Source organism: Pipistrellus kuhlii, unplaced genomic scaffold (genome assembly GCF_014108245.1).
Source record: "Pipistrellus kuhlii isolate mPipKuh1 unplaced genomic scaffold, mPipKuh1.p scaffold_m20_p_21, whole genome shotgun sequence".
NCBI lineage: Eukaryota > Metazoa > Chordata > Mammalia > Chiroptera > Vespertilionidae > Pipistrellus > Pipistrellus kuhlii.
Window position 1 is genome coordinate 665,646 of NW_023425520.1, and position 26,966 is coordinate 692,611.

General features: G+C 51.1%; 1 protein-coding gene across 4 annotated transcripts; it reads left to right on the forward strand.

The window, feature by feature from the left end:
* Positions 1 to 10,229: 10,229 nt before the first annotated feature.
* Positions 10,230 to 24,572, forward strand: PGPEP1 (pyroglutamyl-peptidase I). 4 transcript variants are annotated; one of them, XM_036449892.2, is made up of 5 exons: positions 10,230 to 10,348; positions 12,570 to 12,622; positions 20,302 to 20,418; positions 21,510 to 21,742; positions 24,239 to 24,572. In XM_036449892.2, the coding sequence occupies exons 1-5, from the start codon at positions 10,315 to 10,317 to the stop codon at positions 24,504 to 24,506; spliced, it is 705 nt and encodes a 234-aa protein (XP_036305785.1). In that variant the 5' UTR covers positions 10,230 to 10,314; the 3' UTR covers positions 24,507 to 24,572. The 4 variants fall into 4 exon arrangements, with proteins under 4 accessions (XP_036305785.1, XP_036305789.1, XP_036305788.1 ...); XM_036449895.2 differs by having other exon boundaries at positions 10,295 to 10,348; positions 12,570 to 12,640; XM_045585828.1 differs by lacking the exon at positions 10,230 to 10,348 and adding an exon at positions 10,384 to 10,476.
* The last annotated feature ends 2,394 nt before the right edge of the window (positions 24,573 to 26,966 follow it).

Consider the following 26,966-nt stretch of genomic DNA (forward strand, 5'->3'; position numbering starts at 1 on the left):
GAATCGAACCCTTGAATCTGCAGGCTGAGCTCTATCCACTGAGCCAAACCCATCAGGGCCATTTTACTAATTTTCTTTCATCTCTGACATTTCTATTATAGAGAAAGGGTGAATAGTGATATTCAAATATTTTGTATTTTAATTTTATAATACTATATATATACTATTTTGACATGTAATGTTTTGCAGTAACGCACAAATCTTTCTTCTGATTAATTTACTTTCAATGTGCACGAATCCGTGCACTGGGTCACTCGTTTCAAATAAGGTCATACTTACAGGTACCGGGGCTTAGAACAAACCTGCCATTATGCTAGTGGATTAGCCAATGACTGACCCCATATAAAGTGCCAGACACTTGTTACCAACAGTTGTCCTTCATGCTTTAGTCTGGGGGTCCTGAGATGAGTACTCAAGGTCACATAGTGTATTCAGGGGGTGACTCCAGGATGCCCCCACTGGGGGTGGAGACCTGATACAGGAAGGGAAGGAGCCTGCAGGGAGCACCAATAAGAAGCTGACACAGAAAGCAACCGGAGGTCAGTCCAGCCAGGAACAACAGCATCAGAGCTCATGGCTCATTGTGGTCCCATCTAGGGTCAGGGCAGCTGAAGCAATTATTCGACAAGTCCCATCTGCATCAGTTCAGGGCTTCCCCTAGGGGAGCTGACGAAGTCTGGGATCTGTGCAGGATGTCGACAGGCAGCCAACAGCGATGCCCCCACTGTTTTAGGGGGATCAGGGTGAACTGCCAAACTTGGTTTGTTAGGGTAAAGGTTACTTGATGTAAACAACAGAAACTGGGGTGCATGAAGTGTCCCAGCATTAATATGGTGGTGGAAGCAGGAAAATCTTGTGCTGGATTACTCCTTTCTGAATTTCCTATGCAGAGGCTTTCTTCTTTTTAATATTTTTTTATTGATCTCAAAGAGGAAGGGAAAGGGAGAGAGAAATGTCAATGACGAGAGAAAAATCCTCCATCCTCTGCCTCCTGCATGCCCCCTACTGGGAATACAGCCGTATATGCCCTGACGGGGAATGGAACCCTGACTTCCTGGTTCATAGGTCAGCGCTCAACCACCCAGCTGCAACAGCTGGGGGAGGGAGGCTTTCTTCTTTTGCCCAATTGGCAAACTCCTATTCCCCCTTGAAAATTCTACTTGGGTGACCCCGTGCGGTAGACTGAGGTCACTGCGGATTTTGTAGGTCCTTTCAACATAGGGTGGCCAGAGTTCTCCATTCCCCTGGGCACAGTGATTGATTAAAAGAGAAGCACATGATCAAGCAAGGCCAAATAGAATCTCCCTTGAGTCCAGCTGGCTTGGTTCAGTAGGTGAGGTCACAGCTCCATTCCTGGATTGCTGGCTTAATCCCCAGTGTGGGGTGGAGGCAGCCGATCAATGATTCTCATTGGTCTCTCTCTCTCTCTCTCTCTCTCTCTCTCTCTCTCTCTCTCTCTCTCTCTCTCTCTCTCTCTCTCCTCCCTTCCTCTATAATAATAAACAAAAAAACATTTTTAAAAAATATATAATCTTGCCAAAATCGGTGGATAGAGTGTCGGCCAGGTTCGATTCCAGTCAAGGGCATGTACCAGTGGGGGGGTGCAGGAGGCAGCTGATCGATGTTTCTCTCTCATCGATGTTTCTAGTTCTCTATCACTCTCCTTTCCTCTCTGTAAAGAATAAATAAAATATATTTTTTAAAAATAGAATCTCCCTTAAGAGAGACACTGAGGGTTAGGAGGGAGAAGAGTGATTTCCATGGAGGTTGTTAAAAGTGAAATAGTGAGACTTAATGAAATAGTGAGATTTACAAGCGCGATAGTGAAAACCCAGTGCTATGAGGTTCCAACATACACAAGAATGCAACATACATAAGAGCTGCTTGGTGGACAGGGTGGCATGGTTTGAGCCCCGGAATCCAGCTGTACCTAAAGCCATTAGGTCTAACTTTCCATTTATGTGAGCCCAAGAAGTTCATTATTGCTTCATCCACTTGGAGTTTGGATTCTGCCCTGGCAATGGTCAGAACCTGCACTCATGCGTAGCTGCTTCATGGACTCTTCAGTGATTGGCCCCAAAATCTAATCATTCCCTGTCTTATACTTTGAACTTCAGTACCTTGCATAGATTTTCATCTTTACCTGGTATGTGGCAAATTTAATTGTGCTTTTGCACACTTAGGCCTTATGGACTCTGACCTGGAGCAAAAACATGAGAGGTTGCGTGAGCCACTATTTGAGGTTGTCAGCATGGTTCCTTCTCCCCGCTCATCATCTGTGTCCCTGGCTCAGCCGATTAGAGAGCTTCCCTAGGCTGGTGCTGGAATTGCGGTTAGAGTAATGTGATTCAGGGACATAAATGGCCATCTCTCCACTTCAGAGTCTTGGCCCTGTGTAATTCTGGATCTGGCTGTACCCGATGCTTCATGAATCTCCTGCCTTTCTTAGCTCTTGAACCAATACTCTTTTTTTTTTTTTCATTCCAGTTGAAATTGTATTTCTGACAGCAAAAACTTAAAGAGGACCAATGTACCTAACAAATTAACAAAAATATCCTACCCTCCACTAAAAAAAAGGAAGGGGGCGCATTGTAAAACCCATCGTCATTGTGCTCGCTAGCTGTGAACCCAGCTTCTGGCTGAGCACACAGAAATGTGTAAATACAATACACACAGTGGGGGGTGCACTGGCCACCATGGGGTAGCTATTGCATTGAGCATCTGCCCCCTGGTGGTCAGCGTGCATCGTAGTGACCTGTCATTCACTGGTCCTTCGGCTGCTCAGCTGATTTACATATTGGGTTTTATTATCCTACATAATAAAGAAGCAATATGCAAATTGACTGTCACACCATCACAAACATGGCGACGCTCATGGAGGGGGCTGCTCCATGCACCTGCCACCGTATTCCCCTCAGCCCCTCTGGCAATCCCACTGACTGACAGCTCGCCCAGGCTCCTCCAATGAGCTGCCCATCCCTCTCTTCCTCCCTCCCCCGAAGCTGAAGCCTGACTGTGGTGTCCAAACGAACGGAAGTTATAACTCATGTTGTTGAGAGATTCCTCAGCCGGGGGCTGGCCACTTCACGTGCCTGCTGCCTGAGTCCCTCAGCCCTGCCGGGGGCCTCGGGTCCTCCTGCACCCCCCACTGACTGAGGCTCAGGCAAGTAGGGCCAGCTGAGGTGCAGGCAAGCCTTGGATGGTGGCTGCCCAACTGCCAAGGGCTTGCCTGAGGCTCAGGTAACCAGGGCGGGCGAAGGCTTGTGCTGCCAGCAGTGGCAGCAGCAGAGGTGCGGTGGGTCACCTCCCACCCTTGAGGGCTCCCGGACTGTGAGGGGTGCAGGCCAGGCTGAGGGATCCCCCCTCCAGTGCATGAATTTTCATGCACCGGGCCTCCAGTATAGGATAAAAAGCCTGTGGTAGTCTTTAATCCCCATTTTTAGTTGAGGAAACTGAGGCTTGAAATGGGAAAATAACTCGTCTGAGGGTACAGGCCACATGAGGAGTCAGGCAGAATTTGAACCGAAGCCAACTCTAACCACCACACTTGCTGCCCTCCATTAAAAAAAAAAAAAAATAATAATAATAAAAAATATATATATATAATATATATATATATATATATATATATTATATATATATAATTGATTTTTTACAGAGATGAAGGGAGAGGGATAGAGAGTTAGAAACACTGATGAGAGAGAAACATCAACCAGCTGCCTCCTGCACACACCCCCACTGTGGATATGCCTGCAACCAAGGTACATGCCCTTGACCGGAATCAAACCTGGGACCTTTCAGTCCACAGGACGAAGCTCTATCCACTGAGCCAAACTGGTTTCGGCTGCCCTCCATTTTTTACCTAAGAAAACTCATTAGCCAGCACCGGTTTGGCTCAATGGATAGAGCGTCTGTCTATTTGGGGACTGAAGGGTCCCGGGTTCGATTCCGGTCAAGGGCATGTACCTTGGTTGCGGGCATATCCCCAGTAGGGGGTGTGCAGGAGGCAGCTGATCAATGACTCTCTCTCATCGATGTTTCTAACTCTCTATCTCTCTCCCTTCCTCTCCGTATAAAAATCAATAAAATATATATTTAAAAAAACAAAAACAAACATTAATATTTGAAAAGGAATAGTTCTTTACAAATGAATTTTTTTTCTTTTACAACTCTGGGAAATAAGTTGTGTTACCCAAGTCCATTACATTGTATCAATTTCTTGGTTTTGACAATGGTTTAGTAAGATAAACTCTTTCACTGAGGGAAGCTGAGAAGAGGGTTTATAAAAACTATACTACTTATTTTTTTCCATCTTTGTGATCAGTCTTACACTGTTTTGAAGAAAAAAAAAAGTCATATAAGTTGAGTGACTAAAAGAATTGGTTGTGCATTGTTGTGCAACCAACCTATAATCACCATGCTGCCAACCATCACCTCTATCTAGTTTCAGAACATTTCATCAACTCAAAAGGAAACCCGGTCCCCATTAGTAGTCACTCCCCATACCCCTTCCCCTACTCCTGGCATCCACTAATCTCCTTTCTGTCTCAATGGGTTTGCTGTTGAGGACACTGTATATATCAATAGATGGAATCACCCACTATGTGGCCTTTTGTGACTGGCTTCCTTAACTTGGTACGGTGTTTTCAAGGTTCATCCATGCATGTATCAGACTTTGTTCATGTTTATGGCTGAGTAATATTCCATGGCAGACCACATTTTGTTTATCCATTCATCCCTCGATGGACATTTTATTTTGATGGTTTGGCTACAACTATTTCAGCACCTAATACTTTCCATTGTCTGGAGGTTATCCCCAGACATTGAATTGCTTGGCCCTGTGGTAACTATGTGTAGCTTCTTGAGGAACTGCCAAACTTTTTTTAAAAAATTGATTTTAGAAAGAGAGGTAGGGAAAGGGAGAGAGCAAGGAAAACATCGATGTGAGAGAGAAACATCCATCGGTTGCCTCTGGCACATGCCCTGAAAAGGGATTGAACCAGAAACCTGGGTATGTGCCCTCACTGGAAATGGAAGGAGTGACCCTTTGGTACAAAGGACACTTGCCCAGCTGAGCCACACTGGCCAGGACTGTCCAAAATTTTCATTGCAGCCATACCATTTTATGGCACTTGGCTTTCCAATGTAACTCTCTCTCTCTCTCTCTCTCTCTCTCTCTCTCTCTCTCTCTCTCTCTCTCTCTCTCTCTCGTTCTTCATCCTCCTCTCTAAGCCTTCATCTAACCTACATGGGCATTGCACTAGTGATTACATCTTTGCAAAGCTCATCCTTGAACACATATCTTGGCAGTTCCAGCCAGGTGTGTGTGTGTGTCCTCCCCTAAGGATATGCCCATTTGCTCTTAATCCAAATCCCATACCCCTCCCATATGTGACCTGGGACAAGTGGCTTAGCTGTCGTGGGCCTGTTTTCTCACTTGCGAAATGGTGTAAGACTAGACCCTTCCTCTAAGGATTTTGGGAGATTTAAAAAGAGAATTCCAGTTATCCACTTGAAGAGGATCCGTGGATGGTTCAGGTACCAGTGGACCTGAGCCTTTACCCCCAATCACTCTTGGCAGCAGCGTGTGACTCAGTTTCCCCATCAGGGCTGATGCTGGGTGTTTCAGTTTCCTCCCTCTGATGGGGGAAAACAAAACCCACTGTGACTTCCCTCTCTTCACACCCTGGGCTTCTAGCAACATGTGCACTTTCTACCCGACATGTACTACATTTAAACCATACAACTTGATTCTGGGTGAGATTTTCATTCTGTTCTCCCACTTGGTTTGGGTCTCACTCCCCCGGCCAGACCAGACCTGCTCTGAATTTTCTGAATCCTACCTGAAGCTGCCAGAGACCCAAATCGTCACCGAGAAGGTGACCTCCAGTCTGAGCTTGCAAACAGGGCTCTTGGTAGTCCAAAGACTTCTGCCCTGGGCAGTCTGAGGCCTGGGCCAGAGGCAGCTGGGATTTGGGCGGCACCCTGGCTACTCGGGGCCAAGCTGCTCAGAGTGAGACATCAGCGACCCGTGTCTAATGTGCAGCCCTGTGTCTGAGGATGTGGCCAGAGACACAGCTTTATTTTTCTGGCTGTTTTTGGAGGAATTGTGACCTCTGGTGAAGGTTGGTGGGAGACCAACTGTGTGCGAGGCTTGTACTGAGCGCAGGGACACAGATGTAATAGAGACACCTGTGGGAACCCTGAACACGACCCGGGTGATTAGGGCCCACTCAGGGTCCGGCTTCCGGAGGAGGCCACACACTGAAATGAAGAGAGAGACTAGAAAAGAGTTAATTTGGGACAAATGGGGGGCCAGGCAGGAGTCAACCTCTAGTGGGAAAACTTTCTAGACCACACATGTCAAACACAAGGCCCGCGGGCCAAATCCGGCCCGCCAGGCCTTGCAATGTGGCCCACACTTCGCTGTCATCACTGCACTCCGCTGCGTTCCATCACAATGACGCGCGGTGACATAGGAGGCTTGTGATCGCCAGCCCCGTACTTGCTATCTATTACGCATGCGCATAGATAACAAGTCACGCGAGATTCAGGAGGCGTGACCTATAGTCCGGCATCCGATGTGGTTGTGCGGGTGGCAGAGCAGAGGAGAGAGTGAGTGTGCGGGCATAAAAAATACTCAGCTGCCAGTTCCTGGCATAAAGTGCAGGCATAAAGTGCAGGCATAAAAATCGCAACAGAATCTTCCTGGCATAAAGTGCAGGCATAAAAATCGCAACAGAATCTATCTGTACCCAGCCAGGCATTTATTGACTGACTTTTTTTCTCTCCACTCCATCTGCCAAATCAAGCTATCCCTGTGCAGTTTTCAACTTTTTCCTTCTAACGCAGATTTCCAATAAACTACATCTTTTACTGCCAATATTGATCCCAAAATGTCCAGGAAAAGAAAAGTTGACAGTGAAGGCAGACAATTTAATGACAAATGGGAAAATGAATACATGTTTGTGCTTAGAGAGGGCAAACCAGTGTGTATATTGTGTTATGAGACAGTGTCGGTGATGAAAGAGTACAATATACGTCGTCATTTTGACACCAAACATAATGTTAAGTATGGCAAATATACTTTGGAAGAAAAGCATAAAATTGTTAAAGAACTAAAAGGCAAACTACAATCACAGCAGCAAATGTTTACAAAGGCTACAGCGAAAAATGATGCTGCAGTGAAAGCAAGCTTTATAGTGGCTGAAGAAATTGCCCGTACTTCAAGGTGTTTTTCAGAGGGTGCCTTTTTGAAGCAATGCATGCTAAAAGTGTGTGAGCAAGTATGCCCAGACCAGATACAGAGTTTTCAAAATGTCAGTTTGTCAAGAAACACCATTGCAGATAGAGTTCAAGAACTCAGGAAATCTATCATCACAGCTGGCCGAACAGGCATGCAGTTATCTCGCTTTTTCACTTGCTATCGATGAAAGCACAGACAACACTGATACAGCGCAGCTGTCCATCTTTATACGTGCTACAAAGACCGACCTCTCTGTCACTGAGGAACTTTTGGATGTAGCTGCCATGCATGGGACGACGACTGGTAGAGATATATTTGAGGCTGTGGAGAAATCTATAAATAATTTTAAATTACCCTGGGAAAAGTTGGTGGGGCTAACTACCGATGGCGCACCTTCAATGTGCGGAGAAAAGAAAGGCTTGGTTGGACTAATGAAGGAAAGAATGCAAAAAAGTCACTGCCACACACCCTTGATTACTTATCATTGCATTATCCACCAAGAGGCTATGTGTGAAAAGTTCTGGACATGAATGACATAATGACCACAGTCATTAAAACTATTAACTTTATACGGGCACGTGGCCTGAATCATCGCCAGTTCCAGCAGTTTTTACAGGAGGTGGGTACAGAGCATGCAGACGTGCCATACCACACAGAAGTAAGATGGCTGAGCAAGAGCGCAGTCCTCAAAAGATTTTTTGAGCTCAGAGAACAAATTGCTCTTTTCATGGAAAGTAAAGGAAAGCCCTTGCCTGAACTGTCGGATCCCGCCTGGCTATGTGATTTTGCTATGATGTGTGACATATGCGAGCATCTCGCCCAACTGAATCTGAAGCTGCAGGGACGCAAACAAGTCATCACGAAGATGTCTGACATGATCACAGCATTCCAGCGTAAACTTCAACTATGGAAGTCCCAACTGGAACAGGACAATCTTGCCCACTTTCCCGTTTGTTTGAGTATCTCAACCACTATTTCTGGTACTTTTCCTTGCAGTCGGCTGGCTACCAAAGTTAGCCGTTTACTAAGTGAATTTGAGCGGCGCTTCTCTGACTTTAGAACACAGCACTCAGGCTTTGACATCTTTGCCAATCCTTTTACAGTTGATGTCAACAATGTGCCCCATCACCTTCAGATGGAGATAATCGAGCTTCAGTCTGACAGTGGCCTGAAATCAAGGTTTCAGGATGTTGAAATTGAGGACTTCTACCCTCTACTGCCCCCTGACTCAATGCCAAAGCTCCGACTTCATGCTGCCCGTATTCTATCCATGTTCGGGAGCACCTATCTTTGTGAACAGATGTTTTCAATAATGAATCTGAACAAAAACAAGCACAGATCACGCATTACCGATGACAACCTCCATGCTGTTTTGCGGGTTGCTACAGCCCAAGAAATAAAACCGAACATTGACTCATTGATCCGGGGAAAACGGTGTCAGACATCTAGCCAGAAAACAAAACAATGAGCATTTTAGGTACATTCCAATATTACTGTTTTGCTTGATACCAATATTACTGTTTTGCTTGATAGCATGTGAGTTGGTTAACAGCACTGTTAAGGAAAAGATTGTTCCACTCATTTTAAATTCACATTTCTGGTTAACATTGTCAGTTTATGACTGTTCAGTAAACCATTCGGCCCGCGATTTAGGCTGGATTTTAGATTTTGGCCCCTTCTCTGATTGAGTTCGACACCCCTGCTCTAGACTCTGGCCTTGCTATCCCTTCAATTGAGGCTGCTATGGGATACACCCATTACCCTTAAACAGCTTTGGGAAGCACCCATAGCCCTTAGGCAGGTAATAAGCGGATTATCATATCAGTAAGGATTTACATGATTACAAGATGGGGAAGTTGCCTCAGTTACTATTGTCTCAATTAGATGGGGTGTGGTTGGCTCTGACCTTTCAGAGCTTCAAGGTTGACCAGCCTCTTTCTATTAGTGAGACAATGATTGGTTTCCGGCAGACACCCTCTTAGCATGTAAGTTCTAACCCTTACGTTATAGGAAATGGGAAATAAGCCAGAAAAGCTGTAAGGAATGATTTCTTTTAGTGAAATGAGGAAATGAGATGGATCTCCTGGGTGGAGGTGCATTCAGCCCGTAGGAAAGGCCCCTCGGAGGAGGTGACAGCCAGAGAGGGCTTCTAGGAAGAGGTGACATTCCAGCTGAGCCCCGAAGGGGAGGGAGAGGCTGGGTTTGTGTAACTGCTGGGCATGTTCCAGGCAGAGGACACAGCAAATGTAGAGCTGCTGGGGCGAGCGTGGGGAGATAAGAGGGAGGAGAGGCTGAGGCCTCTGGGCCACGTCAGCCTCCTTAGCAACGCGGAAGCCTGCAGGGAACCTTCCAGTACCATCCAACTTCTGTGATTCCAGGGGGCTCTAGCCAAGTGGCCTTCCGAACTCAGGTTCCCCATCTGCAAAACAGGACGAAAAGAATATATGTTTTAAAAAATACATTTTATTGATTTTTTACAGAGAGGAAGGGAGAGGGATAGAGAGTTAGAAACATTGATGAGAGAGACACATTGATCTGCTGCCTCCTGCACACTCCCCACTGGGGATGTGCCCGCAACCAAGGTGCATGCCCTTGACCGGAATCGAACCTGGGGCCCTGGGACCCTCCAGTCCACAGGCTGACGCTCTATCCACTGAGCCAAACCGGCCAGGGCGGAAAGAATCTTGCTCATCGGGAAGTGAGGGGACCCCCAGGTAACTCAGGCAGGCACTCCATGGACACTTGTGGAATAGGAGACCAGCTTGTCCCTAGCGCCTGATTCAGTGATTTCCAACGGCCGCCTCCTACGGTACACACTGTCCCCGTTACCAGTGGGAAAACCGAGGCTCTGCAGGGCGGGAGCCGGCGCTCCGGGCTGGAAGGCGACCTCGGAGCGGTGCCGTTGGGGGCCGAGCTGGGGGTAGAGGCGCGGGGGGAGGGGGTGCCCGGGCGGCGGGCGGGGCGAGGCCGGGCGGGGCGGGCCCGGGGCGGGGCCGGGCCGGGCTCCGCGGCGCAGGGCGCGCCAGTCCGGACTCCCGCGAGCGGGTCGGAGGCGCAGCCCGAGCGCCATGGAGCAGCCCCGGAAGGCGGTGGTGGTGACGGGTACGCGCGATGGCGGCGGCCGGGGCCGGGGCGGCCGGGGCCGGGGTGGGGCTCGGGGTCCGGGCCGGGCCGGTGCTGGAAGTCACGTCGCGTTTGGAAGATGTCATCGCCCGCGGGAGCTCAGCTCGGTCTGTGCAGCGGAGAAAGTGGAGAGGGGGCGCCCCTGGGGTTCCAGGATCGGGGTCCGGGCAGGCGGGGGCGTGGGGGTCCGTGGAGTGCTCCGCGCTGAGCCATCTGCTCCGGCGCCGCCCTCCCGGGGGGACACGGTGACCCTCCGGCACCTGCTGTCCGTCCCCCCGCGGTGAGCGGGACCGGCTCCTCCCGGCACCTCGGAGGTCGGCCCGGCGCCGCCCCCGCCCCCGGGGACAAAGGCCGGTCTGTGGGCAGGAAGCGCCCCGGTGACAGGTGAACCGTCTGCGAGCCGCTGCTCCCCGAGTCCTGCGCCAATGGGACGGCTCCCCCCTTCCCCCACCCCAGCAGGCTGGGCGGAGCTCAGGGACTTGGGGTGCCCCGCCACGCTCCCGCTTGTCCCAGGCGCCGTCTTGGTCAAAACGTCTTCTACCCGGGCTGTTTGTGGTTGAGCCTGGCCCCCCGCTGTCACCGACTCCCCCAAAATAACTGCTCCTCCGAGAGGTTACTCGCCTCGGGACCACGTGGGCGTCAACTTCCGCTAGGCGTGCGACTGGGGAGTCATTTTGACTCGCGCCCCAGTGGGAAGTCCAGCTGAGGCACACCGGTGGCGGGGAGGGGGACGCGGGGGTAGAGAAAGGGGGGGACTAGCCTGGGATTCCCAGGGAGAAGGGAGAAGACAGGCCCCTGACCCACAGGTGTGGGTGCCTGGGGGGAGGATCCTGCCCCCAGCAGCGTCCTCCGGCCGCTCATTTGCAGGCTGCCATCAGATGGGGCATTGTCCTCCCCTGAGCTCATGACATCTCACCTGTCTCTGTTTTGCAGAGGGGGAAGCTGAGGGTCACAGAGGTCGCCCTGTCTGTGAGGGGCTGAGCTAGGACTTCTTGGTTCCTGCCAGAGGAGGGAGAGGGGGAGAGGGCCTGACTCAGCCTGGAGGAGGGGTCCCGCTGTCCCAAGGCCTTGACGCTGGTTGGGACCCTTGGCCCACCTGGATGGCCCAGCTCCGGGGCAGCCTCCCTCAGAGGTGCTTATTTCTCTGGGCAGGTGACCGGGCGATGAGAAGAGGCGAGCCAGGGATTCACGGGTCTGTGTTTGAATCCCACCTCTTCGGCTCTCCCGTCTTTTCCTGGTGTGACTTTGGGCAGCTGGCTTCCCCTTTCTGGGCCTCAGTCTGGCTCCTGTGAAATGGGCCCAAGAACACCCTTTCTTGAAAATGGTTGTACACAGAGCACTGAGCACAGTTCCCGGCCTTGGTTTGTACGGGGGCTGGAGTACGAGCAAGTGGGTAGGAGGGTAGGTCCAGGCAGCCTGGCCTGGGAGACACCCACATGCTTCCCTTAAAGGCCTCTCTTTCTTTCTTTCTTTCTTTCTTTCTTTCTTTCTTTCTTTCTTTCTTTCTTTCTTTCTTCCTTCTTCCTTCCTTCCTTCCTTCCTTCCTTCCTTCCTTCCTTCCTTCCTTCCTTCTTTTTCTTTCTTTCTTTCTTTTTTTTCTTTTTTCTTTTTTTTTAAGATTTCTTATTGATTGTTAGAGAGGAAGGGAGAGGGAGAGAGCAAAACATCAATTTCAGAGCGAAATATCAATTGCCACTTGGTTATGTGCCGGGATAGGGAATTGAACCTGCAACCTTTGGGTAGGCGGGGTGACACCAACCCACTGAGCCACACCGGCCAGGGTCTGGGCTGTTCTTCATTCAGTGGTAACTCACAGAGTGCCTGCAGCCCCCTGCGTTTCCAGAATGGGGGAGCGGCCTCGCAGGAAGACGGTGATAAGATAATTGTACATTGGGTCAAGGACAGGGGAGGAAGTTGAGAAGAGAGCAAGACCTTTTCTGGATCAAAAGGAGGCCGCTGGCCTTTTGCCAGGCGTGAGAGTCACATGAAAGTAAGGACAGAAAGGAACACACAGCTTCCATTAAGAGCAGACAAGTGTGTGGGGGCGGCTCTCACAGCCCCCCTCCCCCCCAGCCCCCGACGTTCCTCAGGTGGCAGCTGTTCCTGCAGCTCCCCGCTCTGTTCTGCGTGGCGGCGCCAGCCTGGCCCTGGCCGGCTAAGAGGGGCCACTCTGCGGTGACATGCTGTTTTGTTTTCTCAGGGTTTGGTCCTTTTGGGGAGCACACCGTGAACGCCAGCTGGATTGCCGTCCAGGTAACTCAGACATGAAGGGTAGGCATCCTTCTCGGGGCTGGGCTCCCCCTGGCAATATTTGGCACCACTGAGAGCATCTCCTGTGACGCTTCCTGTGACATATTTCAGTCTGATGCACACGTCTCCCCAGAGAGCAGCCGCTGTGGCGCGCGAGTGTTGAGCGCTGCCCTGGGCCCAGCACTCCGAATTTTCCTGACGACTCCTGCGTGGTCGGGAGCAGTTATCCCTGCACCCACTTGACAGATGGGGAAACTGAGGCCCGGAGAGAATGATCTGAAGCCACACAGACAAAAAACTGGAATGGCATTACCTCAGAAGCGCCCCACGCCCCAGCCATGTTTTGGGGGACCAGGCAGGCATATGGGGGGATGTGTTAACCTTGGAGGGTGGTACCTCCTTGCAGCTGAGGGAAGAGAAGGCTGTGGATATTGGGGATAGGGGCGTCTTTCCTGAGCAGGGTGTCCACCAGTGAGCCTTCCAGTTTCTTTGTCGGATGGGGCGTTTGGAGGGACAGACCAGGGAACAATGGGCAGAGAGAAAGAGAGAAACGTTTTCTCCTTATATAAATCAGATCCGCAGAGACCGGAGCCAAGCTCCAGCTAATCCTAGCCCATTAGCTGCTTGATTTAAAGCACGGCATGCTTTCCACGCCAGAGCCCTGAGTTTGGAGACAAATTCAAGTTGAAACGTTGATGGGTCAACCCCTCATTGGAGCGCCCCACCTTTTTTTTTTTTTTTTTTTTATCAACCCCTACTCCAGACCTCAAAAATCTTAGCACCTTTAAAAAAAAATTATCACTCAGGGATGGGGTTCCCGGGACCCTGCAGATGGGAGCATGTCCGAGCCCTTGCTCGGAGCACCCGCTCCCTGGAGCCCCAGACAAAAAGGAAGCAGCGTGTTTCTGAAGACTTGTGTGTCTGGCTTTGTGCGAGTTTCAGACCGGAGCCTTCACGGGGCTGAGTGGACACAAAGCCGTGTGTCTGGATTCCTGGGCCCCAGACATGATGATCTGCATCTAAATAGGAGAAAAATCAATTAAACAATCTTTGGAAATCCCCCCTCCCAGCTTTGGGACTTGGATGGGGAGGGGAGGGGGGGGCAGGGGGTGGGTGGCTGCTTTCCAGGCTGCTGCCTGAGGGGAAATACACCTTCTGTTTCTGTTGCTCGGCTCTCCAGACCTGGCCTCTGGAAGCCTTTCCGTTTTCTCCCTCAAGTTTATGAAACAAGAAGAGATTTTCCACTATTCCCCAGCTCAAAACACCAACCTGCCCAGATTCGATTGTTTCTCTGTGTTTTGTTGTTGATTTTTTTAAACTGGAGTGGTACAGATAACCTCTGAGTACCCACACTCCTACAACTCCGTGGAATGTTAGCACCTGCACCTCACGTCACCTGCGTCCGGATCAAGGGCTAGAACATTCCAGCCCCTTCTGCCTCTCTCAGCTGCCCCCCTCGCCGAGATGCAAACCTCTCGCCGACTTTGTTGCCACCGCAGGAGTCTTGCCTGTGCTGTGCTTGTCCCCACTTGTCTGCACGCTCCACCCAGGGGTTGCCCGGAGCCCACATGGGCACTTGCAGTTGCCCTGGATAAAACGGATTGGCCGTGGAAAGAGTGCAGCTGTCGGAGAGGCCCAATGGATACCTAGAGAAATAGGCCTCGAGTGTGGTCCAGACTCAAGTTGCAGGAACAGTTGTCTGTCACCTGAGGCTGAAGATGGGCATTTGGTTACAGAATGACAGCGTCACTTTCTGCCCCAACTGATTTCTCAGAAGCCCAAGTTGCCATCTGGAGAAGGCACGTCTCTCCCTGTCTGTCTCTCCTCTCCTCTCTCCATCTCTCTCTTTATCCCCGTATCTCTTCCCCCCCCCCATCTCTTTCAGTTTCTCTTGGCCTCTCTGGGCCCCTGTCGTTCTCTGTCTCAATCTGTGTCTCTCTCCCCTTCTCTTTACATCTCTCTCCATCTCTGTTTCTCTGTTTTGCTATTTCTCTCGGCCTCTCTGAGTCTCTCTTCCTTCCCTACTCCCTTTCTCTCTGTCTTTTGCTCCCCTTCTTTCATGGGACCGTCCTTCTTCAGCCTTAGGTGACCCTCACCGGGAGGGACTGAGGGGTGACCCACGCTTTGGTCTTCCCCCAGCAGGGGGCTCCTCAGCACCTCGCAGGAGAGGTTGTATTTCCTGTGTCCTGTCTCCCCCGGTGGCCCGGGACACCAGCTGCACGTCTCCCTCGGCGGCCCAGGCAGGTGTAGGTGTCAGGGGCCAGGACCCCGTGCTTGGGGCCGTCTGGAGCATTCCCTGCCTGGGCAGGCAAGGAGGAGCCGGGTCACAGTCCCGGTGACATCACAGGACAATGACTGCCACAGCGCGTCTAGACAGACCTGCTAAGGCTATTAAGCAGGGAACAAAGAGGGTCTTTGTTGCGGGGTCAAGGGAATCGGTCAGACGCATCCGCGCGCGGTGGAGCCTTGTCAGGTAAACGGGGTACAGACAATGCTCCGTCTGGGACACCCCGGCCGCTCCCTTCCTCTCACGGATGCGCTCGCTGCAGATCGCTGTGGGACCCGGGGTGTGCTGCCAGCCCCCCAGGAGAGCCAGCTGGCCCTGTCGGGACAGAAAGTGTTCAGAAGCAAAGAACTGAGCGCGATTACTGGTCGCCCACTTCTCATCACTTCAGAGGAACTTAATAGCTGCTCTTTGACCTCCATGACCCTTTTTTGAGTTGGAGAGTAATTTGCATAGAACGGCACATACTGATCTGCAGTATCCCCCTCACTTCGGAGAATAGTATGTATGCCCACGTCTGCAAAGCTCCGTTGCTGTCCACCTAGAATGTTCTCTCCTGCCTCCCCCACCCCCGCCCCCGCCCCCGCCCCCGCCCCTGCCCTGTCCTGCCCCAGGGACAGCTGCCATCCTGAGCTCGGTCACCGTAGAGGAGTTTTGCTTGGTTTTGAATGAGTGGCACAGCCTCTGTACCCAAGTGTGCCAGCTGCTTTTGCTCAGGCTGCTTTGGTGCAGGAGGGGCACCTGGCTCTTTCCCCGGTTCGCCCCCTCCTCCCGTTGACGGTGGCATTTGCAGACTCAGGGTTTGCTCCCGTCAGGGTCTTTGCCGAGAGGCAGACGGCTTGCTATGGGCTGTTGGACACGACGTGTGTGCATCTTCTTTGATTTCTGGAGACTGAGGGGTGACCCCACACTTGGGTGGTTTTCATCGTTTAGATTTTCCCCCCAGCTGGGAAGGGGCTAGCTCGGCCCCCGGAGAACACGGGGAACAGAGGTTAGATCAGGACGGTGACTCGTCCTGTGGCTCCAGCTCATTTCCCAGCGCTGAGGTGATGTGGGCGGTGGCCTGGTGCTCAGGCTGGAGGAGAGGGCGGAGGGAGCTTGTGGGGGGATCTGCCGCCAGCGCCAGGCGTCCGGCCTTGGCACATCCTGTCAGGTGGCCACAGGGAGGGTTTCTGTTCCCCAGAGGGGATTGCTTGGGTTGCTCACTAATCAAACTACAGGTAGCCCTCGGTTACATCGGACTCGACCTAGATCGTTTCGTGGTTACATCGCCATCTCCCATTTATTTATTTATTTAAAAAAAAGTTCTGTCATTTCAACGTATGTACATATGTGCTTTATTTTTAAAATGTATTTATATATATATATATATATATATATATATATATTTTTTTTTTTTTTTTTTTTTTTTTTTTACAGAGAGGAAGAAAAAGGGATAGAGAGTTAGAAACATCGATCAGCTGCCTCCTGCACACTCCCCAATGGGTGCCTGTAACCAAAGTACACGCTCTTGACCGGAATCAAACCTGGGACCCTTGAGTCTGCAGGCGATCTATCCATTGAGCCAAACCAGTTAGGGCATGTGCTTTATGTTTTTTATTATTTACTGTATTTACCACAAGGAATTGTTATCTTCCTTTATTTTTTATTTTTTAAAATATATTTTTAGCCGAGACCGGTTTGGCTCAATGGATAGAGCGTCGGCTTGGGGACTGAAGGGTCCCGGGTTCGATTCCGGTCAAGGGCATGTACCTTGGTTGCGGGCATATCCCCGGTGGGGGGTGTGCAAGAGGCAGCTGATCAATGACTCTCTCTCATCGATGTTTCTAACTCTCTATCTCTCTCCCTTCCTCTCTGTACAAAATCAATAAAATATATATATTTAAAAAATATATATATATATTTTTATTGATTTAAAAAATATATATATTTTATTGATTTTTTACAGAGAGGGAGGGAGAGGGATAGAGAGCCAGAAACATCGATGAGAGAGAAACATCAATCAGCTGCCTCCTGCACACTCCCTACTGGGGATGTGGCAGCAACCAAGGTACATGCCCCTGACAGGAATCGAACCTGGGACCCTTCAAGTCCGCAGGCCGACGCTCTATCCACTGAGCCAAACTGGCTTCGGCTTGTTATCTTTCTTTAAAGTTTTCTTTTTTTTACTTTTTCACTTCATTACTGCTGTGTATGCACTCCGTGTGAGTGACATAGGTGCTTATGTAGGTGGGTTCCGACTTCCAGGGACAGATCGTAACCTGAGGACCTACTTACCATAGTAGCATCCTTGATCTTTGCCCCTGGGCCAACTTACTGACTGAGACTCTGAGCAGATAAGTCCTCACTCAGCCCGATAAATGGATTCTTTTAATTTCTGTACTTTTTCTTTCTTTCTTTCTTTCTTTTTTTTTTAATATATTTTATTGATTTTTTACAGAGAGGAAGGGAGAGAGATAGAGAGCTAGAAACGTCGATGAAAGAGAAACATCGACCAGCTGCCTCCTGCACACCCCCCACTGGGGATGCGCCCGCAACCAATGTACATGCCCTTGACCTGAATCGAACCCGGGACCTTTCAGTCCGCAGACCGACGCTCTACCACTGAGCCAAACCGGTTTCGGCCTTTTTCTTTTTTTTTAGAGAGAGAGAAAGAGAGGAAGGGAAAGGGAGAGGAAACATCCATTGGCTTCCTCCTGCACGCCCCCTACTGGGGATCAAACCTGGGCATGTGCCCTGACAGGGAATCAAACTGGCAACTTTTCTGTGCCCGGGATGACGCCCCACCAGCCAGGCACACTGGCCAGGGTGATGTGATACGATTTTAGATTCTGCCTTGGGGGTCAGGAGCTGGGACACTGTGGGGCAGAACACAGTGGGACTTGGTCTCCAAATCGAGTTGACAAACAAAATTCAGGTGTAACCAGCAAACCTCAAGCAAATGGTGGTCTGTCCATGTTTGTGTGGCCATAGGGATCACTGCCGTGTGTAGAACCCGGGTAAACGTTTATGGAATTGGGGAGCTGGAGTGGTGCTCACAGATCTGAAACCTCCCATGCTCTCGGGGGCGTTGACAGGGTGAAAAGCAGTCTGGTCAGGTAGGAGGCCTGCTCTGCCTCTGAATCTCAGATCCTTAAGGAATGTCTTCCCTGGTCCCAGGGCTCCGTCCAGAGAGCAGAGGTGTAGATGGAAGAATTGCAAATGCGAATGACGATGAGAAATGATGGTGGGGGAAATGAAATATTGTACAAAGTTCCTCTTTAGGGTATTTTAATGTTTTAAAATAAATTTCAGCCCGGCCAGTGAGGGTCACTGGTTGAGCATTGATCTATGAATCAGGAGGTCAAAGTTCGAGTCAAGGCACACGCCCGGGGTTGCGGGCTCGATCCCCAGTGGGGAGCGTGCAGGAGGCAGCCGATCGATGATTTTTCTCTCATCATTGATGTTTCTACCTCTCCTGTCTCAAATTAATAAACACATATTAATGAAGACATTTAAAAAATAAAATCAATATCAGACAGAGCAACAGTCTGCAGCTCACCAAGCACCAGTGTCTGGTTGTACTCCGCCCTCATCTGTCCAGCTGTGGGATATCTCTGGGGTTCTTCCTGTCCCACAAGTCATCAGGCTTGTGAGAGGGAAGGGGTTCCAGTTCCTGGTGTTGGCATTTGGGACCTCCCCCCACACACACACACACATCCCCGCCTCATCCCCGCTTGGCCGGCCACACACACCCATCTGGCCCCACCCACCCTCCAGGTGTCCTTGTTTCAGGTGACCTGCTGCACCCTCTTGGGGAGCAGTTTGGAAATATCCATCAGTGAGGAGAGGAGAGACCGGCTCTTCCAGGCGTCTCGGGTGTGGCGTCAGGCAGCAGGGATAGCAAGGTCAGGTCATGAAATCCTGAAGCCGCCGGAGGAGATGCGAGGACTCAGCCGTGGCAGATTCCCAGAGGCCAGTCACACATGCTGCACCTGGGACCGCCCACAGCCCCGGAGAATGCCCGCTAGCAGTAGCAGTTTCAAAGCCCTGCATGAGATCTGAGCATAATGTGAAATAGCTCGACTGATAATCATATCTGGAGTATTAATTCTACTATGAAGAATGCCCAGATTTTCATATTGAGCTGAAATCTTCATCCCCAAATAGCTCTGCCCACTCTGGGTCACTGTTCCTCCAGCGAATCTGGCCCTGGGCCTCCTGCTCACTGTGCCATGGGCCAGCCAGCTGGCAGGCTCTGCCCACAAGGAGCTAACAGGCAGACCCTTGGTGGGAAGAATCAGTGTTTCCCCAGAAAAGTGTACGCAGTAACCCCTAGCCCATTTTTGTGTGTAGACAATTCATGATGGTGCTTAAAAAAAAAAAAAAAAAAAAAAAGGATTTTATTGATTTTTTACAGAGAGGAATAGAGTCAGAAACATCGATGAGAGAGAAACATCAATGAGCAGCCTCCTGAACACCCCACACTGGGTATGTGCCCGCAACTAAGGTACGTGCCCTTGACCGGAATCAAACCTGTGACCCTTGAGTCGGCAGGCTGACGCTCTATCCACTGAACCAAAGCAGCCAGGGCAATTCATGATGTTCTTAAACCACCTCATGCCCAAGATGGTTTGAGGCTCCCTAAGGAGTTGGGGAGCCTCTGCATATGTTTGCTGAGCTCCTGCTGTATACCACCCACCACGTCTATACACAGTTCTTACCAGGTGTCACCGGGGAAAGTGTAGTAACAACAAAAACAGGAGTAACAGGGGCAGCGTTATTTGAGCTTTGCTTGGAACTCCTAGTGTGAATATGTTCATTCAATTCTTTTTTTATTTTTATTTATTTATTTTTTAATTCATTTTTCACAGAGAGGAAGAGAGAGGGATAGAGAGTTAGAAACATCGATGAGAGAGAATCATCGATCAGCTGCCTCTTGCACACCCCCTACTGGGGATGTGCCCGCAACCAAGGTACATGCCCTTGACAGGGATTGAACCCGGGACCTTTCAGTCCACAGGCCGACACTCTATCCACTGAGCCAAACCGGTCCCGGCTATTCAATTCTTATAAGCACATTATGAGGTTAAGTACTTTTTAAAAAAATCTCCATTTTACAGATGAGAAGACTGAGGCTCAGAGGGGTTAAGTAACATGCCCAAGGTCACAGAGGCAGGGTTCAGACCCAAGAGCCCAGCTCCAGGGGCTGCAGCATCACACCCCTGCCGCTCTCGGACGTGCAGATAGAGTTCGAGGCGAGCGGGTGGGGAGGGGGAAGAGGGAAGAGCTTCGGGGTACCCACTCTGCCCAGAGTCAGGACGCCGGCCTGTTTTCTGAGGATCGGCCAGTTTGTCCGCATGGAACACATTATTGCTGTGCTCCCTAATGTTCTCGCTCCCCCTCCCCTCGCTTTCAGGAGCTGGAGAAGCTGGGCCTGGGCGACAGCGTGGACCTGCACGTGTATGAGATTCCCGTGGAGTACAAGACCGTCCAGAGGCTCATCCCCGCCCTGTGGGAGAAGCACAGCCCGCAGGTGAGGGGGGCAAAGGCAGGCGCTTCCATACTGGGGCCTGAGGTGGGCACCCCGCCCCCGATGACTTATGGAGCTATGTTCTGCTTCGATCACATGCAACCAGTATTTTAAAAAATCACTGAGACGTTTTACATTTTTTTGGTGCCCAATCCCCAAAATCTGATAGTTTTTACATCTCAGTTAGCACCAGCCGCACGTCAGTGCTCAGTGGCTGCCTATATCTTATGTGTTCACACATTTTTTTACAGTGCCCCTTCTGTGTACAAGCATACACACCAATAATTGATGGTTGAAATGGAACTGTATTCAGTTTTAGTATCCTGCTTTTCATAAATATTTTATCATGAGCATTTCATTACCTAGGTCATTAAAAATCCCCCCTAAACATTATTTTAATCACTGGGTAATTTTTGTAATTAATATAACCATTCTCTTATAACTGGATATGCTACTTGTTTCCATGTTTTTTGTTTTTTGTTTCATTTTTATGAATAACTCGGAAGTGAGCATTGAGTGAAGATCACATCTTTGATTATTTTTAGGCTACATTCCTAAAAGTTATTCTTTGTCTTTCGCATTTGGCAATATGTGTTGGAGATCATTCCTTATAGAACTGCTTTGGGCATTTTAACAGCGACATAGTAGTTCATATGAGCTGCCTCTTGCACACCTTCTACTTGGGATGTGCCCGCAACCAAGGTACATGTCCTAGACCGGAATCGAACCTGGGACCTTTCCGTCCGCAGGCCAGTGCTCTATCCATTGAGCCAAACCGGTTTCAGCAGCTTTGGGCATTTTAACAGCGACATAGTAGTTCATAAGTTATTTAACCAGCCCACACAAATAGCTAGTTATGTGTTTTCCAGTATTTGATTGAATCAGAAGGCTACAGGGACATCCTTGCATGGTTCACATCCTCGTCTGTTTCCCCGGACACACCGTTCTGCAGGGGTGACTCTGGGGTCTCTCCCAGCAGCAGGGGATCAGAAACCGTGTAACCCGGGGGAGCCTAGCAGGATGCCCCCTCGCCTTGTCCTGAGGGCCCCCGGGCCCAGGGGCAGACCCCCTGAGCCCTGCCCATCTGCCTGCAGCTGGTGGTGCACGTGGGCGTGTCGGGCATGGCCACCACCGTGACGCTGGAGAAGTGCGGCCACAACAAGGGCTACAAAGGGCTGGACAACTGCCACTTCTGCCCCGGCTCCCAGTGCTGCGTGGAGGACGGGCCCGAGAGCATCGACTCCATCATCGACATGGACGCCGTGTGCAAGAGGCTCACCACGCTGGGCCTGGACGTGTCCGTGACCATCTCCCAGGATGCCGGCAGGTAGGGCCGCGGGAGCGGGTGTGAGTGGGTGGCCCGGCTGGTGGTGAGCAAGCCAGGTGTGCTGGCTTTGGCCTCCGAGGGCTGAAGGCTCACCATTCACGAACCACGGAACAAAGGATACACACGTAGCGGGTCGCGCCGGTTCTGCTTCCGGAACTCGTTACCTGTGGATCTGCCCCCTCCTCCCCACCCGGGTCCCTGCCGTCTCCCCTCTGGATGCCGCTGCAGCCACCTCCCTGCTCTTCCTCCTGCCAGGCCTCCTCCAGGCCGCTGTCTCCATCCCTCGCTTTCCTGCGGCTGCTGTCACAAAGCCACACACAGAAACGTGTTCCCTCCCAGGCCTGGAGGCTAGACGTCCAAAATCACAGGGTCGGCAGGTCCCTTCCTCCTCGAAGCTCCGAAGGAGCGTCTGTTCCCTGCCTCTCTCCTGACTGTGGCGGCTGCCAGTGACACTTCCAGCTCCTTGGCTTGTAGATGTGTTACCCCAGACTCTGCCTCGTCTCCCTATGGCCTTTTTTAAAAATCCTCATCCGAAGATATTTTTCCATTAATTTTTAGAGAGAGTGGAAGAGAGAGGGAAAGACAGAGAGAAATATCGTTGTGAGAGAAACACATGGATTGGTTGCCTCGTGCATGAGCCCCGACCAGGAACCGGGCCAGGAAGGAGCCTGCAGCCGAGGCGCATGGAACCCGAGACCCTTCAGTCCACAGACCGACTGGCTAGGGCCACGTGGCCTTCTTATAAGGATTTAGGACCCACCCTACTCCAGCATGACCGCCTCTTACCTAATTACATCTGCTGAACCCCCGTGTCCAAATAAAGGCTCATTCTGGGGGTCCAGGTGAACATGAATTTGGAAAGGAGACTATTACGGGTCTTTTATAAATTTTGGTCAGGTGATATCTTCTCCTTGCTGAATCCTCCCTAAAGCTCCCACTGCACCTGGAATGAAATCCCAGTCTCTCCCCACCATCCCCAGGTGCTGTGTGGTCTGGCCCCTACCCACTTCCCCACCCTCATCTCCCTCCACTCTCTCCTTCCCACTGCAGCCTCTTCCCGTCCCTCAGGCACACCTGGCTCACTCTGGCCTCAGGGCCTTTGCATGCGCTGTAGCCTCTGCTCAAACTTGCCTCCCTCCCATGAGGCCTCTTTCCGGTCTCAGCTCCAACATGTTGCCTCCTTCCCCAGGCCTCCTCTACCTCCCAGACCAAGTTGTGTCCTCTGTTCCACTCCCTCTCGGCATCCGGTACCTTGATTTCTCAACACTCCTTACACTTCTCCGGCCCTAAGGCAGCCGGGGACAAATTTAGTTGACTGACGGATGTAGGAGTGACTGAATGTATTATCCGTCTCTTCTTAAAACTAGTTTTAAGTTGCACCAATAATTCTAGACTAGGTTCTCCTATGTTCCCATTGTGAAACGTCCTCTTGCCCTCTCTCCTTCCCCCCAGTGATCCCTCTGGTAAACGAGAGACTTAGATTATGAGCCCTCCTATCACCTCCATGTCCCCATGCCTGTATAGAGCACGTGGCGTGCTGCTGTCGGGTTTTGTCCTGTTTTGCTTTGCTTTGATGTGGATGGGGTGACGTGGCATGGATTTTCCTGGGCATCACCTTCCTAGGTTCCACTTACGGACACACGACTGGGTCTTCGCGAGTTCTCCGTCTTCCTCTGGGTCTACCACACGCCTTGTAAATGGTTGCCAAATTTCCCGCCGTGTGGACAAACCAAGGTGTATCAAGCCCCGCTTCCGTCAGTGGACCTTTAGGCTGTGTCTTTCGTCTGTTTAAGTCGCAATAACCAAATGCCACAGACTGGGGGCGCTTGTCAACAACAGAAGTGTATTGCTCACAGTTCTGGAGGCTGGGAAGTTCAAGGTCAAGGTTCTGAGGAAGGTCCTCCTCCAGGTGGCTGGCTTCTTGGATGTCCTCACATGGTGGGAGGAGCAAGAGAGCTGTCTGAGGTTCCTTTATAAGGTCACCAAGCCCACTGGATAGGGCTCTCACTTCTCAAAGACCTCTTAATACCATCACATTGGGAACGAGGGCTTCGACATATGAATTGTGTGTCGGGGGCAGTGGGCAGGGAGGGACACACACACACACACACACACACACACTCGGACCCTAGCAGGTTGCTTCCTGTGCCCTTGTACACTGGCTCATGAAGGAAGGTTCTAAAAATTGGAACTCTCAGTTTGTCAAGACTGTGCCTGCGTCATCATGGGAGCCTGCCCAAGCGCCTTCCCTGGGGCACTTTGCATTCCCCACTAGCAGCTCGTCACTGCCTAGGTCCCCACGTACATACCAGCCCTGGGAGTTCACAGGTGGTGGTTGTTTTCGTTCTGCCAACCTGGGGAGGGAGAAGCAGGGCTCCTTCCCTCTGTGGCTCTCTGGTGGGATTGGGTGTCTTACGGGAGCTTTGGAGGCAGGTTGACCTCTCAGTCTGACTGCGTTTTGATCTCCCTCTTGTCCCCCTCTGTCCCGCGGCTCAGGTACCTCTGTGACTTCACCTACTACACGTCTCTGTACCAGAGCCACGGCCGCTCGGCCTTTGTCCACGTGCCTCCCCTGGGCAAGCCGTACAACGCGGACCAGCTGGGCCGGGCGCTGCGGGCCATCATCGAGGAGATGCTGGGCGTCCTGGAGCAGTCAGAGGACGAAAATCCACTGTCGCCACGAACACTGAGGGCCACGCAGGCCTCCCCAGGCCTCATCCTACCAGGGACCCAGGAGGAGGCAGACTGTCCGCCGGTGATCTGATTGGGATCAGATATTCCTGCTTCCTTACCTCCTCTCCCTTTTGGTCTGCAAAAGTGCTGGTTGGTTGCAAGGAGACTGCTGAAGATTTTTTTTTCTCCGTTTCCCTTTGCCTCTGGGGAGGTGGCCGTGATGTCTGGAGGCCCTTGGGTGCGGATTTCCGAAGAGAATCCCGGTGGGGTTTATCTCCACGCTGCGACCCCACCGCTGGGCACCTGTACACCTACTTTCTAGGGCTCTGGTGAAGGGATTTTGGAGTTCCCTCCATCCCAGGACTGGTTTTCCCCGTAAAAGCCTCTCCGAGAGTCTGCCCTGGTCCATGTCCCATCAGCTTGGACAGCCTTGGGCTATGCCGTGACATTGTTATTTCCAAAATTCTATTCTCTCTCTCTTTTTTGAGAGAGAGAGAGAGAAGGGGGAGAGAGAAACACTGGTTTGTTGTTCCACTCATGTATGCACTCATCGGTTGCTGTTTGTACGTGCCCCGATGGAGGATTGCACCTGCAACCTTGACATATCCGGGCGTCGCTCTAACCAAGGCCTTACTCTTTTTTAAAACGATAATGCGAGTCTGGGCACCGAGAACCGTAATTTATATTCCCTCCGGTGAAAACACGGCTTCAGCCAACAACAAAAGTGTCTTTTCCTTTCCCTGCGGTGCAGCCCCTTCAGCCTCCTGTGTCCCGAGCACTGGACCTGCTTCTTCGTTTGGGGACTGACACTGACCTTGCTTGGGTTTGGAGACTGAGGGGGGTGGGGGGGAGGGCCTGCTGACCCTTTCAGCACCCAAGCCGCGAGCTCTGGAGCGGGGCTCACCAGCGGGAAGGCCAAGTTTTCCATCTTGACATGTACAGGATTTTTTTTTTTTTTTTTTTTTTTTAATGTGTAAAAATTTGCAGCAGCTGAAAACCCACCGCACATCCTGCCTGGATTTTTGCAGCTTTGGTGCTAGGGACCAGCTTCCTGTTCCCGTAGGGGGCGCCCACAGCCGGGCCTGGGGGTGGAGTTTGCCAAGCTCCGTGTGTGCTGGCGCGCTGACCAGTGGGCTTTTGTGGAGATGGTTTGGGAATCGCCCCCAAATTCAGGAGGACATTTTTATCTCCCTCCCTGGTGACTGGACTGACAGCCAGGGGCGAGCGAGACACTTCCCAGGAGGCATCTCACCAGCTGTGTCTTGGCACCGGCAGGACAGGGTGGCAGCCGCAACCATGAAGCCAACCGAGAAACATACATATCCTGGAAGAATTCTCTTTTTTTGGAGAACATGTGGTTTTAGCATCTCCCTAAGCGTGAAGCAGACTAGAATCGAATGCTGTATGGAATCCCATCGATAGCCCCACATGCAAGTTTTTGTTCGTTTGTTTTTAATTTTTTGCTTACTGATTTTTAGAGTGAGAAGAAGGGAGAGAGAGAGAGAGAGAGAGAGAGAGAGAGAGAGAGAGAGAGAGAGAGAGAGAGAGAGGGAGGGAGGGAGAGGGGAAGAGGGAAACATCCATGTGTTGTTCCACTTATTTATTCACTCATTGAGAGATTCTTGTATGTGTCCCGGCTGTGTTGATGGAACCCTCAGCGGTGGTGTTTCAGGATGATGCCCCAACCAACAAAGCTACCAGGCCAGTGCTATTTTTAATTAATTATTTATTTTAAAAAATGGATCTGAGAGAGATTGAGAAAGAGAGAGAGAGACATCAATTTGTTCTTCGTCTTAATGTATGCAGTTACTGTTTTATTCTCGTGTGTGCCTTTGACCAGGGATCGAACCCACGGCCTTGGCATATCAGGATGACACTCTTACTAACTGACTTACCCAGCCAGGGCCAGTTTTGTGTGGGTTTTCTTAAATAGTTGATATTTTTACTATTTAAGATATAAATAGTTGATATTGAAACGTTTTCTTAAACGTTTACCTTCGTTCCCTCCTGTTCCAGGGCCCGGGCAGGTCCTCCTCCGCTGAGCTGCTATGGGGACTGGGAGCCAGGCGCATGGGCTCCTGGGGGAAAAGGCCTTTCTGACTCCGGGCTTTCTCTGGGGGAGGGGAATGGGCACCGGGGGAGGAAGGGGGAGACTGGGAGAGGGTGCGGGGCAGTGGGCGTAGACTGTGGCCGGCAGGCAGAAATGATTGGGCCTCTGCTTTCCTGTCCATGCCAGCCCTCCCTCTGCCAGGAATGTCCCCTCCATGTCCTCAGTCTGAGTTTGGGGTCTCTCCTGGGAAATCTGGGTGTTGGGATATAATTGCATCTGCTCCCTCACCTGGCTTCTGTGAGCAGAAATGGTGGCTCTTTTGAATGTGGGGGGCTCAAGACTTTTGGAGGGGCGGCAGAGGACCTATTCATAGCATCCAGTGCCATCTACTCTGCTCCCCAAGGTCTGATTTTGGGGGCTCTGAGGAGAAAGTGGATCTTGGCAAGATGGGGAGGGAGGTGAGGACTGGAGGTGAGCCAGGTCTAGTCTGGAACCCAGACG